The 18,891-nt window shown below is 34.5% G+C and overlaps 1 protein-coding gene across 1 annotated transcript; it reads left to right on the top strand.

The window, feature by feature from the left end:
- The first annotated feature begins 5,409 nt into the window (after positions 1 to 5,409).
- Positions 5,410 to 18,229, top strand: LOC128220195 (rhodopsin-like). Its single transcript, XM_052928476.1, has 3 exons — positions 5,410 to 6,322; positions 14,389 to 14,478; positions 18,126 to 18,229. The coding sequence occupies exons 1-3, from the start codon at positions 5,410 to 5,412 to the stop codon at positions 18,227 to 18,229; spliced, it is 1,107 nt and encodes a 368-aa protein (XP_052784436.1).
- Positions 18,230 to 18,891: the final 662 nt, after the last annotated feature.

Raw genomic sequence — 18,891 nt, 5'->3', positions numbered from 1 at the left:
GTACTTCATTGCGAATTTACCAAAATACTGCTTAACATGATCAACATGCATACCACCAACTAGATTTTTTTCATAATGCTTTGGTACAGAGGCAGAGACAACAAGATCAGACTTGAAAAAACTTCCATATTTTACTTCATAACGTACACAATTTATTTAGGCAATTAAAACGCCATTAACTTAAGTTCGCTTAGAATAAGTAGATAGTCAGAGATCATTAACTTAAAAAGTTTAATAAACATTGAGTTATCTTCCTGCTGACAATCTGTTTCCATTGCTTACCTGTTATGAACATATACTTTGTTATTTAGTTATCTTCCAAAGGACTATATATTTTTACTTTTTTCCTGTAATGGAAATATACTCTCTTATTTACGGTTATAAGTTAAAAAATAATTTAAATCTAAATTTATTAAATTAAAAATCCTGCGTATTTACAAAACGAATGGCTGAAACGTAATTTTTTCGTAAAATAGCAACATGCTTTTATTTTACTCAAATACCGGTCGTCATAGCGTAAATTAAGTAGAGAAATCAGAATGGTCGCTACTCTTTGCGATGATTATGAGTAAAGTGATGAGAATTATGTGTGTTTTAATTATAGTTTAATTAGGTCAATAAAGGACCAATTGACAGGACTATTGGGACACATTTATTGATGGACAACTACTGTCGATTCCTATTCTTTATGATGATCTAAGCACCTGGTGTGAAGGCAAATGGTACCCAATTAACTGAAGAAGCTGCTTCGTCAGCAACGGGCAAAATTTGAACAGGCCCCTTATGAGCTGTGAACCTCCGACTAATCGCTCCATAAGCTGAGACACTAACCACTAGGTCACAATATATTTTAACGATGTAAGGCAACACTTCATTGATGTATAACTTAAATAACTAAATGTTTTTGGTACATCTGTATTCCACTACGGGAAAAGTATATACATAAGAAAAGAGTGTTTGTATTAAAATACTGTATACGGTGAACTATAATCATGCGAAGGATCTTTAAGTGATCCTCAGAATGTTTGTTAAAACCGACAAAGCAAGTAATTGTTTCTTTTTTCTTTTATCTTAGTGTAGTCAAAACGGTTGTGTTGTTATAAAGCCGAAGTAAGGTAATTGTTGAATATAATAGTAGAAAATTGTGATATAAAAAAATGATGTGCAGACATGTATAAGTTGAATTGTTAAACAAAACTGATAACATGATTCCAGTAAATTGGTTATAACTGCATATACATGCCTTTTGCCAACACAATTATCATACTTTATATACAGATTTCTACACAAAAGAACAATTAGACAGAATAATATCTGACCTGTATAAACAGTAGCTGCATAAAATACACAAAAAAAATTAAAAAATAAAGCATAATATTACATCAAATAAAACAAACAAAAACGACAGCTTGAATATAAGTACGTTTAGTCGTAGCGTAAATAACAAATTTGAAAAATTCCTTTTAATCCGACTGAATTGAATATCAAACCATGTTGGTACTTAATGATCACGCATTATTTATTTTAGCATTGGGGGAACAGTTTCATTATTTGTTCACGTTATAATTTAGCCAAATATTACTAAAACCTATTCCATCAAGTAGACAATAACAGCATTTGTCCAGGTCGGTTTAAAGTTTACGTTTATAAAGGAGTTGGCTCTAATATGATTCTAATGTACAGATAATAACAAAGTTCGGGGAATTCATACGTAACACTTTAGAGCTCGCTCTTTACGTAGAACATATAATGGGGAGGGACCAAGTTCGACCATTCCAGCCGCATTCATAATCTGCCCACGGACACCCAAATATATTTACAAAATGTGTAAAGTTACTTGTCAACCTTATCAAAATTATAAATTCCCCATGTAACATATGCCTCAGAGCCATTTGTTACATTAGGGACAAAGTAAGAGAGTCAAATAATAAACCTACATACATACATACACACATAAACATGTACAAATCATTTCTTGATCAGAAATGGTTTTTCATTTAAGTTTTACAAGTATAAAATTGATATCATCAGTATACCGTACACCGACAACTAAACTAGCTTTAATATATATACATTGCATGATTCGTTACGACTAATACTCGTATATGTGCAAGGGTGAGCTTCAAAGTCAAAGCTCTTTGAACAATAAAAAGAAGTCGACCCGGGGATACGTAAATAATTATGTACCACGCATATTGTTACTCAAACAAGCTTTCTAAAAAACTACCACGCAAGTTATCTATATGCAAATTCTTACGATGTAAATATATGCTGGGAACAATATTGTTCGGCTTCGAAAGCAATGACTAAACTCGAGGAATCTTGCATTCATGATTTTATTGCTTTTAACAACATTCCCCGTCAGATGACAATGGACAATCGTGTCAATTCCTATGCCTAACATGTCTGGTAATTGCTTCTCGTTTTTGATATTGCCTCGTGTTGGACTACATTGGTATTCTGTCCATTCTACCATCACCGTGCGAACTATACCAGTTACATAAGTTATATTATATGTCGTTTACTAAACTCGTAATTTACTTTCGTCTCTCAATCACGGATTGTTAAACATGTTACTTCAAAATCATCGTTGATAATAGATCTTAAGAATAATGCATATATCCTTTTCCATTCAACATGTTTATACATATAAGATGCTATTAAACAATTAATTCAACGTTATGGTTAATGATGTATATTCGTCGGCTTGGAAAGCACATACAACAAATATTGCAATCGTGATTACTTTGCTTTATACATTATTCCCCGTCAGAGGACAATAAGCGAATGTGTTATCCCTGCCATGCCTTACATTGCTGGTAATAGCTACTCGTTGTTGATACTGACACGTGCTCGACTGCATTGGTCATCTATCAATCTAAATATTACTGGGCAAACAAGACGCTTTATCAGTTACAATACGTGGTATTTAATATACTTACAATCATACTTATATATTTAGAATTGAAAACAGGTATTAGGAAAAATGCATAAATCCTTTCTTTTCAACATTATTAAACATATGTAATGTGTTTGAGCAATGAATTTAACCTTCATGGTTGATGAGGTTTTCCATTACGAGTTTAGCTGCTCGACGGAATGATTAAGGGAAAAAATAAAAGCGTAAGTTGAAAATAAGATGGAATAGTAATGTCTACATTATAAATAAAAAAAAATCACTTAGTTAAATAGCAAGTCCATGAAAGATAATGCATTCATATGGAAAACCTCGAGGTCATCACGGTGCTTCATTTAACACAAATGCATGGGAATGTCCAGTAGTAACATTAATTTCTTCACTGACTCACTACACGTTGGCGGAGCATACCGTTTTGTAAACAAAATTAGCTGTTGCCTTATTCCTAATAAAATGTACCAAACACCAAAAAATGACATTTGTTCATTTAAACAAAACAGTATCACATCGTACCAGCAAGCATCTTTTCATTGCAACAATTGACAATTAACTGATAAGGGGTCAAATTTTATAAAAATGGAGCCTCCGAGCATCTTTCATAAATAACTTTCGCATGCAGAAAATTAAGCTCCTGTTTTTCAAATAATTTTGGTGATTTTTTTGAATGAATGAATTTCAATGTTGTTTAGTGAAATCCGCTGATTTAATCGATCAATGCAAGTATATTTTAACCTCCCTTTGCTTCAAATGTATTATTATTTATCTTTCAATTGAAATGTTTAATAAAAATAACAGTGTTAGGATGATTGTTTGTTTAAATTTGCCTTTATCTATTTATTTTATAGAAAAATATAAAAATAAATAGTATATATAACAATAAAGTTTCTTTTGTTTATAGTAAGTCACGTGATATGCAAATATCGTAATGACGCTTTGCGGGCTAAATTTAAATAATACGTTCGGTTTTGTTGCATGTTTGTAACTGCACCTAATTCATTTTTTTATCAATCTGAGGGTTATTTTAAATGTTAAAAAGGTCAAAAGAAATCATTATATATTCACATCGATAAGTTTACATTACAGAAAATACTGAGACTTTAAACCACGTAATCAGGTATGCGTACATTGTACAGTTTTAAAATCACAACTACGATAGCACGAGGAAAACGCTGAATTCGAGTATCAGCAAATACAAGGCTGAACTGAGTTTGTGCAAACATCTTTTAAAGCCATAGTTAACTTTTATGTAGTTAACTTTTATGTACAATGTGTTTGGCAAAATAAATGACCTTGCCCTGCGTTCAGTTTAGATTAACCGTCCCTCACATTAGCAAACCATTTTGTTTTATATCCCTGTTGCATCGCCGTGCATATACTGCAAGCGGTAAACCAAATCGCAAACATAAGCCACAAAGGCAACAATATGCACAAACTGAACTCAAGGAAGCTCTGCGTTTAATTAAGGCTATCTCCGCTCGCAATATCTACCGCGTGCGATTTGATTCCCAGCTTACATAGCTTGATCTACGAAAATACCATGTTAATTATTTAAACCAGTGAGTACATTGAATATATTGATTATTTGCGGACGAGTTGCTGTTTGGAATTTATATTGAAGACCAACACTAATATTCTGTTGTATCGTTAATGATGCTTGCTATATTGCTATTGTTAATTAATGAAATATTCACCAATGAAGAACATCGATCATTTACGTCAAGGACGTTATGAACTAAAAACCGATAATGAAATAATGAAATCTTGATTAAATTGCTTTCAAAAAACACTATGCAAACATGTTACAAGGAATCCATTGTTTGCAATAACTCGGTTCAACATATAAACGAATTATTATCACAGAAGGGATTCAAGACGACTAGGTTACTTGCACATATCTGGTTTACAGTGTCCATTTGTTGTTCCTTTATAGACATTCGTCTTCAAATAGTGGGGCCATCGTGCTCATTATGGTCGCTAGGAAGTTATTTTTGTGGTATCAAAGCGTCTGACGACCAAAATAATTGGTTTCAATTATCTTTAAAATTATCTAATACTTGATTTCAGTACCAAATATAATTATTGTTAAATGGAAAACCACGTTTTTTTTTCTAGTAACCGAACAGACAGAACTCCATAAATCTGTAAACATGTTTACAGAATGTTATTCCTGATATTGTTAACTAAAAGCATTTCGATTTTACATGGAAAAAATCGAAAATTCGTTAAATTGAAATTATTTAGGCCAGGTTGAATATCACAGATTTCTCCCAAATCGTATTTGAAAATGATAAATGAAATTCAAGAACATTATAATTATGCATTATGTAACAAAACGTTAGAATTGAAAATGAGATGTCCAAAACCAGAGAAATAAAATGTTAAACAGTAAAATGTGGACTTGTTAACCTACAACATTGCACAGTTTTCATAATTTTATTTAAATAAAATTGCTACAGTTCTTTACTTCTTGTTTTATTTTCTTTCAGATCCAAATGGCTGACGAATATCTCGCGTATCAATCAGAAACTTCAGATAGACTATCGGACATAAATCAAACAGTAATTCAAGACCATCATAGTGCAAACACATCAGTCAATCAGTCTATAGGAATTCCATTTATTATGAATGATCCCGTATACCACGCTGTTCTTAATGTGGAGAAATACACCCTGCCGGTGATATGCGTGTTCGGATTGCTGGGAAACTCATTGTCTTCAATAACCTTTCTAAAACTCCCATTAAGAAGAGCACCCTGTTCATTGTATCTAGCCGTAAGAGGATTCAGTGACAATGGCTTTTTATTAAGCCTGCTCCTCCCATGGATTTCAGGCACCTTTGATCTACGTCTAAGCCAGGTGAAAGGTGTCTGCCAGACAATCATATTTATGTCATACGTATGTGGATGTGTTTCGGTTTGGTTGTGTGTCTTTATAACATTTGAAAACTTTCTGCTCATTCACAATCCATTCACAGCCAGAAAGGTGTGTTGTGATTGTATTTCAAAAATCAGCACAGTGCTCTTAGTGCTCTTTGCACTGGCGCTATATAGCATTTCCCTCCGGATAATGAATGGCGACTGTTCGCCGAATCGGAACTTAACGGAACTGACTCAGATTCTTGTATATAGTGATAGCTTGTTTACACTTGTGATCCCAACCGTTATTATTTGTGTTCTTATGGCTGTAATTGCGTACAAGGTGTTACACATCCTACAAATAAGGAAAAAACATACCAAGCTGTCCAACGTGATTATCAGAGACAACCCTTCAGCCACCGTGCATAAAAGAATATTGCCTATCGCCAAGGTGACGAAAATGTTATTTGTGGTTTCCTTTGTGTTTTTTGCATTAAATGTCCCAAGTCATGTTATACGTTTACGGATACTGATAGGAACATTCACTAAAGGTCACTCTACGACCTCGGTTACAATGGCAACGATTCAGTCTGCATTCCAAATTCTATATTATTTTAGTTTTTCAATCAACATTATAGTGTACGCGACCTTCGGGTCAAATTTCAGAACCGTTTTTAGAAAGACTTTCTGTGGGTATGTAATACCAACGGTTTCAAGTCAAGTACAAACGGAAGCAATAAATTTGGTCCAAACACGCCGGCGCTCGCTGACAGAACATCTTACTAGCCCTGGGGCAAGACTGATTGTCCCAACATTTGACCGACGATGCCACAGTAACTAGTTTCGTCTTATATTCATTTTTTTACTAGGCGTAAATTAAAACTACATATTTGTTATGTGATATTCACTGAATGGATTATTCATGTTATTGAAATTCTGCACATCTAGCGCGAGCGCGGTAATGACGATATTCGGCAAGTTCGTAAAGTGCCTGTTGTATATCTAGTAATAGTATGTGGCTAGTCCAGTGTTCGGCCTTCAGCCCATCTACCTATTAACAGAACTTTGTATTTTTTTCTTAATAAGGAATTTTTGATCAATTATGTTTAAAGCAGTAAATGGTTTGTATACAATGTCACGCGTATAACGCCATACGTAGCGTTCATATATTATAATGATGTTGTGAGACTATAAAATTGCCCCGTACAAATACATTATGTGGTTTTAATTTCCAGTGCTACAGAGAATGATTTCGGTTGTCCTTGATTAAACTCATCTTAGCCATGTTAAGCAATGTTTTTGTTTGTGTTCTTATTGAAATGGTTTTTGCCTTGTGCCCGTTTCTATGCTTTATATTTGTTTAGAATAATCGGCTTGTCCCTATAGTTTTTCATTCCATTAGTGTTATTTATATACACTTTACTCATGACAAGGACAGAGCTTGCGATTACTGTTCCCAGTTGTGAAAACATGCATAAACAAAGAAATGAATAGCTCCCATGAATGGCGCAATGTGTAAACTGTGAAAAAATACGTTGTGTTTACATATATCTGTGATATTGCACTGATTTAATGTAATGAAATAAAAATAATCATCTATGCTTCAACACGTGTTGTATTTTTTTCAATTGTATAAACAATTAAATGTATTCCTTTGCTTTAGGGCTAGGCGTTTGGTTTAAATATGGTTTTATTTAAATTTGAAATACCTTGCTTAGTATACTAAGTATGCAAGTCAGGTACAATATACCCAGATATATGACTGGGCTATAAGACCCTAATCTCTGTTATCGCATTATATCTTTAATTCTCTATCTGGAACGAAGAGCATTTCCGTAAACGAACACCAATGTCTTTGAATAACTCTTTTAATCGAATTATTCGATGTTCGTTATATATAGTAGGAGATGCAAATGTGCCAAAACACTATCATGGCATATCTTGTTCATTTTGAATAGCCGGTCCCTCGTCCATAATTAGCTTAAAACTACATCTGTATTTTCCCTGCACTGAAATAGATACTGCAAAGTAAATTGTTCTACAGCTTAAAAGAAGGTCATACAAAGCAACTACTCAATACTATATATCTAAGTACATGGATGGCATATATAAGAAACATGCATGATATATCTAAGTTACATACAGTATAAATCAAAGGTAATAAAAAGGTAGATTTTGTTTAACTCATACATGTACTTCATAATTCTGACCGAACGACCCCTTCGTCATAAGTGTAGCAAATTCGATGGAAAACTTCTAGTAACTCATAATTATATAAAAGTTCACGGTATTGTGCTTGTTCAAATGATATATCATGTTTTATCACTTTTTTTCAATGATACTGTTTTACAAATTGATCATTAATTACAATTGCTTAGCCTTCCGTACATCGTGCTCATCGATGAGCTAAAAACCTTTGATTAACCGTACGAAAACTTCATTATCACATTTAACACACTAGTAAACAAGTACAATAAATTCAAGTGATATATGCTACTGCAGATACCGCAAAACACATAATAGTATCCCCCTTTATTTTAAACCGTATTGATTTTATAACGACTTTGAAGAAAATATTATTTTCTGCGTTTAAGTGAAACGAATTAGAAGAAAATTTATTTCCCTTGTAATGGAATAACCGTCAGGTGGCGTTTTTTATGCACGTGTGATTCATAGGCACGAGTATATCGTGCGTATATGAAGGTAAAGGCATTCAGCGCTGGGAAAATGATACGCTCACATCGATACAATTGATTGTAAATTTTTACAAGCAAATGTTGAAGGTGAAAATTTCTGTTATTATGCAATTTCATCATATGAATGATCTTTTTTGTTCTCACTTGTATACATAGCGTTTTAATTGACAATTGTATATTTTGATATAGTACGTGACATGAATCATATAAATGATATGCATTTTATACCTAATTGTTAAGGAGCTTATGGGTGATGAGGCCCGACATCTAGTGGTACGAGACAAATCCTGTAAATCTGGATGACAAACGGGCAGAGGTTTCTGAGTTTTCCCCAGAAGGAGGGTTTTATCTCAGTTTTTCCTCGGCCAGTCGACCACGTCTGTAAGCTCCATTTTTGTCAGGCATGATGTTAATAAGACATACTTTGCTCATGTTGCAAGTTCATGCTGTATGTGTTAATCGGTTTCTCAAATCGCTTCACTGAGACTTCCAAAAAATACCACTCAAAAGTATAGATTTTGTTGTTTTCTATAGGGTAGGAGGTTATAGAATTATATTAAGGGAAGTTACATTAACTTATGCTTAGTCACTCTCGTTGATACGATATCGTCCGAAGATGTAAAGTCTTGTGATGTGGGGGAAACCGGAGAATCCGTAGAAAACCGACGCCTCCAGCTTTGTGACTACCAACCAAGGTCACATGTGTGTGCACTAATCACTGTACTAACCGGACAACCATTTTAGTTATACTCTTTGTTGAGTATGAAACCACTTAAGTTGCGTTATATGTGAGAGCTATTGTACGTTTAAAAAAATGGATTGTTAGATTTAAGTAACCAAGTTTCAAATAGTTGAGGGCCAGGTGGTTTTCAAATAGTTTGGCCCTAAACGCCCAATACTTTACTCCCATTTGATTGTTTGTGTACTTGGCAGTAAGTATGCTTTATTAATACCACCAGCACAGAGTTACGAGAGAGGTTAATGCCTTATTCAACTATTTAATGAACTAATGCAGAATAATGCAATTGTAACATTTAGCCATTATACTACGCTAACGGGACCTTAAATACAACAAACTATATGGATACAATGCAAAAAATATATAATCAATTTTTCTATGTTCGGGTTTTAATTTTTAACTATAATGCACTAACGGAACAAGTCAAGTAGCAACTAACACAACACAGACCCGGCTGAGAGTAAGGATAAGGCCTAACAGACTCACAGAAAGACACATAACATCATGAAACAAAACGGACAGACTTTATATACAAGTAGATTCACATGCGTCAAAAGAGCATATCGAACAAATGACATTTGTCACGCTGATAATGAAATTGATGTTGGTAATCACATTGGCAAACCTTCTGTTTTCAGAAAGTTATTCTTTCGTTATGAATAATCAATAAGCAACAGAGTTTGATTTTAAGCACCAACATGAGAAACCATACGTATATAACAGATATTTTACAGTATTCGCCTAGTTGTTACGATTATCAATACTTCCAAACATGTCACTATTTAATATATTTCTGATAATGATGTCGGGAGAAATAGTTTGACAACAAAAATGTATAACCGTTTTATCGACTGCAAAGCAAGTATGTGGCCCAAAATGTTTTATAAAATGTTTCTGTTCGTTTCCAATATGACTTGCGCACGAATATAAGACAGATCATCACGCAACAATACTGAATACACACAAATCATAAGATAATCATGGGATCTACATGCAACGCACACATCCGTTCTTTATCAAATTGTTATAAACGAGAACAGTTGCAACTCGTTATGTCGAACTCGATTATCTCGATGTTCTGGTTATGCACAACTTTGAGCCAATTTATTGGGTTTTATAAGGCGAGTTTTATATGTCGGTAATATCGAAAAAATCGTTATCTCGAAGTATTTCCTGAGGTCCGCATGACTTCAACATAGCGAGTTTTGACAATATTAATATTGTCCTTACTGTTAATTTATATTCTACAGAAACAAATGCTTCCCGTCAATTTTGATGTAATTGCCGGATAATTTATAAAAAAACGTCCCGTTTTTTTATGTAAAAACGATTGTGTTGTAAGCGGGATTTCGCAACTAAACACTTAAATATCGAATCCAAGCCTTTCTTCATGGGAGAAACGGTTTTTATTGAAAGCACGTGTTATGACAATTGCCGGGGATATGAAAGTGACAAAATGTGTAATGTCCTACACCTTAGGACGCATGTAACACACTGTTAAGCAATTATCACCAAAATCAACCAATGGTGAGTGATTTCAACCAATATGCGAGTCAATCAGTTTTCCTTTCAATGTAGTTATAATATTTTGTGTTGTTGTTTGTGCATTAGAGTGTAGTATAACATGAAGTTGCAACATCAGTTACGATTGTAATAAAATAAAATAATTGACATTACACACACTTTTAAAATATTCAGTTAAAACAGTGTTGGCATATAACTTGGATGCAGCGGAAATGGAAACGAAATCAGCTAAGTTCTATAATTAAAAATATTTATACTATCTATCAAGGTGTTTCCCTATAGAATATTTTATGTAGTTTATATGTGTGCTAGTGCCTTCCTTCATTGTGCAATATGGTAAGTAAATACGGTTGTCTAAGTATTTTATGTATAATGTGGACTTTTCCAAAGCTTGTTTTGTTTCTTGCGTTTTGCTACCATATTACAAACACATTTATGTGTAGGAGACATGAGATGTGGTGGAACTATTTTTTTTTTTAAATCAATTGTAATGTCGTATTCCAATGTTAATAATGTTTCTTTCGTGTTAAGTAGAACGACGGTATTGTTGTCGGGATTAAGTAGCGCTTGTTCGGGTTTTCTTGTAAGAGGAATACCTCTGATGCTTAACCTTGGTGGACACTCGCTCGACGCCTTCTAGAAATCTGTGCCGAACATTCTCAGAACTCTGTGTGCAAGTAGCGACAGGGACCTCGGCGGCTTAGAGGGACGTTCATGAGCGGGGCTGCCTCCACAAGCGCTTATCAGATCTAGATTACTATGCTGTCGTGGTAGAGTAAATGAAGATGAAGCGAAAATCAGTCAATCCAACTTTGGTTAAGTGCAATATTAGTTGGCAACTGTATTTTCGTAGATCGCCATGTTACTACTATCGCAAACTAGGTATCTCGTTCTTGCATTTATTTAAAGAAAATGTCAATACTTACTTAGAAGCGTAAATATGCTCAATAAACAAGGCTTAAACGATGAATCAGCTGTTCAAGCTTTGGCTAATACTGCATTAGTTTACAACTGTTTTTCTCGTCCCCAGCCTTGTCAATTAAAAAAGTTTTAATTGACATCTTCTTACAGCAAATATCCACCATATCATAACTAATACTAACATGTGGAAGCGGAAACTTTTCCCATAAAGAGCCGACACTAGCTATGTACAGGACTGGAGACATAACATGTTACTGTACGCATGGATTTTCTACAGGCGGTGTCAAGTAATATATATATATATACGATTTCAAACTTGCTTTTAGCAATTTGAACCCAAATGTATCACCATTGACACTGGCCAACTGGGAATCGAACTCACGACGGATTCACGTGATACAAACACTCTTTATTCTAATCTACCTAGAGAACAATGAATATAAAGTATGAATTTGTCGAATGATATTAAATGTATATGGATGTTACTCAAGGTTTTGTATTCTTTCCTTTCAGTTTCCTGTATCAAGGTACTGAGTTTTTTGCGGATTGATTTTGAAAGCTGGCGGAGCGGACTTTTTTCATGAAGGAGATGCCGTAAATAAACTACTTTCGCCGGGAGAAATGGTAACTTAATAGAATATCACAAAGCCTTGATCTGTAAAGAGATAGTTCAAAACCTTTAGTTTGTCGCAATTTAATTGAAGTGGTAGGTCGTTGGGTGAATAAATGCATATTAACGGGCATTTAATCAGTTGAATATAAATGGCTTATTATTAAGTGTATTTGGACATGAAGTGCTCTCGGTTGTTATCCGTGAGTTATCGTCTTAAATTTTGTATCCAAAACGTATATCCATGTTGCTTTGTTTATATTCTGAGAACATTAATGGCTAAGTTCCGTTCCAAAGTTTCCTTTACCGTTACGGTGTTTTGGAATTGCAAGTTTAACAATTTATTAACCTTTCAACGAAATGCACCATTGGAGGAAATATCTCACTGAGATCAAATCAGCGATACCAAATCCTTTTTGGCAAAGTATGGATCTCGGGATTATGTAATTAAGGCGATATTTATTTGTCTTCATAACACCCGCCCCATACTACATAGATCTTATTTTAAATTCGTTCTTTACTATTTTTTTTTTTAATTCAGATGTGAAAATGAGTCATGTCTATTAAAGAGATTCGCTCATGTTTTGTAAAATGCATTGGTGTTACATAATAGTATGCATAAGTTACTATTTTCAACGAACGCATTCATGGTAAAATGATCCCTCATTTATGTATTACTCATTGTGGACGAACGGTTCTGTTGTCAATTTTTAAAACAAAACTATATTGATTATACATGTGGGGGTTCGCTCCCTTCGTTTTTATACTTTAATTGTATTTTCTGTCTGTCATTTCGGATTCAACGAGTAAAATAAATACAAAATTAGTGTATTATTCTAAGATGCATTACCGTGATAAACATTTTGGTCCACAAACATGAGCGAGTCCCTTTAAGAGTTTTATACTGAGTCATTTGTTATGAATGTTATTTCACTATCTATTTTTTTTTCGCAAAACATGTGAATCATTTGTGGGCGCGGTAAAGTTAAAAAGGTCGGTCACACGTGAAAACAAACATGATTATTATTGTACCTAGGGACCCATATTATAACAATTATTTACGAAACGTAGACATAATGTCCAGCTTGATTATATCTAAGTCGCGTTAGGTTATGTGGCATGCCTCGTTTAAACAGGTCACAATGTAATTTTCTGATATCAAGAATGCTGCTAGTTTTATACCACACAATTTGACATTAATACAGAACATTACATTAGAGATATCAAACCAAATAAAAATAAGGTAACGTTTCGTACAAAAGGTTTTAATGACTTTAAACTGAATAACTGTTGTTAACTATGCATATGACACAAATGTCGGTTATATTGTATTACTATATCAAACACAGCTAGAACGTGGTTGAGTATGGGTCATGTCTTGGTAATCTTATCTAGGATATATGTTTCAACCCCCTCTTACACCATTAAGGTTTGACACATTACTAACACAATGCCAAAACGGTTTATAAAATATATGTATGCCATTTTAGGAAGATGAAGCTGGTGTTTGTATTTATGTATGTGGTGTACGACAGTTTGCAACTATCACAACAACTGTCAACTAATTGATTGAGGTCAATTGTGTACACAGCGGGGATTAGAGGGACCGTAAATTTTCCTCTTGGAACTAACCAGATCTGATATTTTGTCTGAAAATCGTGTATTTGGTGATTTTTATAAAGAAAAATCAAAAAAAAATCCGACTACTCGAGAAGTGATTTGGTACTCGAGTACTCGGACGTTCGATCGAGTACTTGGGTACTCGTTGCCATCCCTAGTATTTTGGCATAAACACCAATTTTCGAAATACACAAACCATAACTAGTTACTGCTTGGAGCCAAAAGTTCATTTATTACTAAGTTGTATCACGAATCTTATTGCGTTAACCAGTTGTATCTGTGCTGTACAGCCAAAAACCGTATTAGGTGGCAGTTCGGTGCACTTTCAAGCCTGGTTTTAGTGTTATGATATATATCTTTCCAAAAACGTTACGCGAATATTAACCAGTTAGCTATCAATATCGCGAAAATTAAGTGCTTAACACGAAACAATTCGCAAACGTTAGGCAGTTATATGCCGCCATATTATTGATTGTCCTACACAAATTACAATTGATTCTATTTTAGGTGATGATGTGTTGGGCGGCCTGGCAACCGCGGCGCCAAACCGAGAGTTGCGTGCAGTGTTTCAAGTAAATCGACGACGCCAGTCCGAACGTAACACGTTGTAAATTATGAAAAAAGACGATAAAAGTTAAATAGTTATAATATTTTGTGTTGTTGTTTGTGCATTAGAGTGTAGTATAACATGAAGTTGCAACATCAGTTACGATTGTAATAAAATAAAATAATTGACATTACACACACTTTTAAAATATTCAGTTAAAACAGTGTTGGCATATAACTTGGATGCAGCGGAAATGGAAACGAAATCAGTTAAGTTCTATAATTAAAAATATTTATACTATCTATCAAGGTGTTTCCCTATAGAATATTTTATGTAGTTTATATGTGTGCTAGTGCCTTCCTTCATTGTGCAATATGGTAAGTAAATACGGTTGTCTAAGTATTTTATGTATAATGTGGACTTTTCCAAAGCTTGTTTTGTTTCTTGCGTTTTGCTACCATATTACAAACACATTTATGTGTAGGAGACATGAGATGTGGTGGAACTATTTTTTTTTTTAAATCAATTGTAATGTCGTATTCCAATGTTAATAATGTTTCTTTCGTGTTAAGTAGAACGACGGTATTGTTGTCGGGATTAAGTAGCGCTTGTTCGGGTTTTCTTGTAAGAGGAATACCTCTGATGCTTAACCTTGGTGGACACTCGCTCGACGCCTTCTAGAAATCTGTGCCGAACATTCTCAGAACTCTGTGTGCAAGTAGCGACAGGGACCTCGGCGGCTTAGAGGGACGTTCATGAGCGGGGCTGCCTCCACAAGCGCTTATCAGATCTAGATTACTATGCTGTCGTGGTAGAGTAAATGAAGATGAAGCGAAAATCAGTCAATCCAACTTTGGTTAAGTGCAATATTAGTTGGCAACTGTATTTTCGTAGATCGCCATGTTACTACTATCGCAAACTAGGTATCTCGTTCTTGCATTTATTTAAAGAAAATGTCAATACTTACTTAGAAGCGTAAATATGCTCAATAAACAAGGCTTAAACGATGAATCAGCTGTTCAAGCTTTGGCTAATACTGCATTAGTTTACAACTGTTTTTCTCGTCCCCAGCCTTGTCAATTAAAAAAGTTTTAATTGACATCTTCTTACAGCAAATATCCACCATATCATAACTAATACTAACATGTGGAAGCGGAAACTTTTCCCATAAAGAGCCGACACTAGCTATGTACAGGACTGGAGACATAACATGTTACTGTACGCATGGATTTTCTACAGGCGGTGTCAAGTAATATATATATATATACGATTTCAAACTTGCTTTTAGCAATTTGAACCCAAATGTATCACCATTGACACTGGCCAACTGGGAATCGAACTCACGACGGATTCACGTGATACAAACACTCTTTATTCTAATCTACCTAGAGAACAATGAATATAAAGTATGAATTTGTCGAATGATATTAAATGTATATGGATGTTACTCAAGGTTTTGTATTCTTTCCTTTCAGTTTCCTGTATCAAGGTACTGAGTTTTTTGCGGATTGATTTTGAAAGCTGGCGGAGCGGACTTTTTTCATGAAGGAGATGCCGTAAATAAACTACTTTCGCCGGGAGAAATGGTAACTTAATAGAATATCACAAAGCCTTGATCTGTAAAGAGATAGTTCAAAACCTTTAGTTTGTCGCAATTTAATTGAAGTGGTAGGTCGTTGGGTGAATAAATGCATATTAACGGGCATTTAATCAGTTGAATATAAATGGCTTATTATTAAGTGTATTTGGACATGAAGTGCTCTCGGTTGTTATCCGTGAGTTATCGTCTTAAATTTTGTATCCAAAACGTATATCCATGTTGCTTTGTTTATATTCTGAGAACATTAATGGCTAAGTTCCGTTCCAAAGTTTCCTTTACCGTTACGGTGTTTTGGAATTGCAAGTTTAACAATTTATTAACCTTTCAACGAAATGCACCATTGGAGGAAATATCTCACTGAGATCAAATCAGCGATACCAAATCCTTTTTGGCAAAGTATGGATCTCGGGATTATGTAATTAAGGCGATATTTATTTGTCTTCATAACACCCGCCCCATACTACATAGATCTTATTTTAAATTCGTTCTTTACTATTTTTTTTTTAATTCAGATGTGAAAATGAGTCATGTCTATTAAAGAGATTCGCTCATGTTTTGTAAAATGCATTGGTGTTACATAATAGTATGCATAAGTTACTATTTTCAACGAACGCATTCATGGTAAAATGATCCCTCATTTATGTATTACTCATTGTGGACGAACGGTTCTGTTGTCAATTTTTAAAACAAAACTATATTGATTATACATGTGGGGGTTCGCTCCCTTCGTTTTTATACTTTAATTGTATTTTCTGTCTGTCATTTCGGATTCAACGAGTAAAATAAATACAAAATTAGTGTATTATTCTAAGATGCATTACCGTGATAAACATTTTGGTCCACAAACATGAGCGAGTCCCTTTAAGAGTTTTATACTGAGTCATTTGTTATGAATGTTATTTCACTATCTATTTTTTTTCGCAAAACATGTGAATCATTTGTGGGCGCGGTAAAGTTAAAAAGGTCGGTCACACGTGAAAACAAACATGATTATTATTGTACCTAGGGACCCATATTATAACAATTATTTACGAAACGTAGACATAATGTCCAGCTTGATTATATCTAAGTCGCGTTAGGTTATGTGGCATGCCTCGTTTAAACAGGTCACAATGTAATTTTCTGATATCAAGAATGCTGCTAGTTTTATACCACACAATTTGACATTAATACAGAACATTACATTAGAGATATCAAACCAAATAAAAATAAGGTAACGTTTCGTACAAAAGGTTTTAATGACTTTAAACTGAATAACTGTTGTTAACTATGCATATGACACAAATGTCGGTTATATTGTATTACTATATCAAACACAGCTAGAACGTGGTTGAGTATGGGTCATGTCTTGGTAATCTTATCTAGGATATATGTTTCAACCCCCTCTTACACCATTAAGGTTTGACACATTACTAACACAATGCCAAAACGGTTTATAAAATATATGTATGCCATTTTAGGAAGATGAAGCTGGTGTTTGTATTTATGTATGTGGTGTACGACAGTTTGCAACTATCACAACAACTGTCAACTAATTGATTGAGGTCAATTGTGTACACAGCGGGGATTAGAGGGACCGTAAATTTTCCTCTTGGAACTAACCAGATCTGATATTTTGTCTGAAAATCGTGTATTTGGTGATTTTTATAAAGAAAAATCAAAAAAAAATCCGACTACTCGAGAAGTGATTTGGTACTCGAGTACTCGGACGTTCGATCGAGTACTTGGGTACTCGTTGCCATCCCTAGTATTTTGGCATAAACACCAATTTTCGAAATACACAAACCATAACTAGTTACTGCTTGGAGCCAAAAGTTCATTTATTACTAAGTTGTATCACGAATCTTATTGCGTTAACCAGTTGTATCTGTGCTGTACAGCCAAAAACCGTATTAGGTGGCAGTTCGGTGCACTTTCAAGCCTGGTTTTAGTGTTATGATATATATCTTTCCAAAAACGTTACGCGAATATTAACCAGTTAGCTATCAATATCGCGAAAATTAAGTGCTTAACACGAAACAATTCGCAAACGTTAGGCAGTTATATGCCGCCATATTATTGATTGTCCTACACAAATTACAATTGATTCTATTTTAGGTGATGATGTGTTGGGCGGCCTGGCAACCGCGGCGCCAAACCGAGAGTTGCGTGCAGTGTTTCAAGTAAATCGACGACGCCAGTCCGAACGTAACACGTTGTAAATTATGAAAAAAGACGATAAAAACTCGGACTTTGCGTGTTGTGACCCGGCTGAACTCGTGAGGCCCCTGTGAGAAGCTGTATGTTGTTTTTCAAGAGAATACACAACACCATTTCGAACACAACAGTTTGTAAACCATGAGAATACAGGAAACAAAACCTGACAATGCGTTTTGTGATCCAGCCTAACCTATGACACCAGACCGGAAGCTGCGCGTCATGATCCAGCGAACCCAGTATTGTAAACCAAAAGTGAATTCATGACAAGCGCGTTTCCCGACCAGTCTGGAAATGATGTGCAATTTTTCAAGCAGAGACTGAATTACAAGATCGGAACTTTCGTAATGAGATGCAATAACAACAATGATACCGGAACTAAACGTCCGTATAATTATCAAACAAACACAGCTTATCCGGACCGGAAACGCCGAAATTGAAATCCAGCAGCATCCGTAACACCAAGCCGGAAATCCCGTTTAAAAATTGAATTATGATTATAATTATCATTACATTGTTATATCATGATTGTTCTAAATTAAGCAGTTGATATTCACACTTAACTTTATATAAGAATCTGTATGTATGTATCATGTGTATAATTTGATAAAGTTTTGTGTCAATTGAATAGTATTTTAGGCTCAAGCGGGTCATATTGTCAGTCGTC

This window comes from Mya arenaria, chromosome 15 (genome assembly GCF_026914265.1).
Source record: "Mya arenaria isolate MELC-2E11 chromosome 15, ASM2691426v1".
Lineage (NCBI taxonomy): Eukaryota > Metazoa > Mollusca > Bivalvia > Myida > Myidae > Mya > Mya arenaria.
This window is presented reverse-complemented; position numbering and strand designations above follow the sequence as displayed.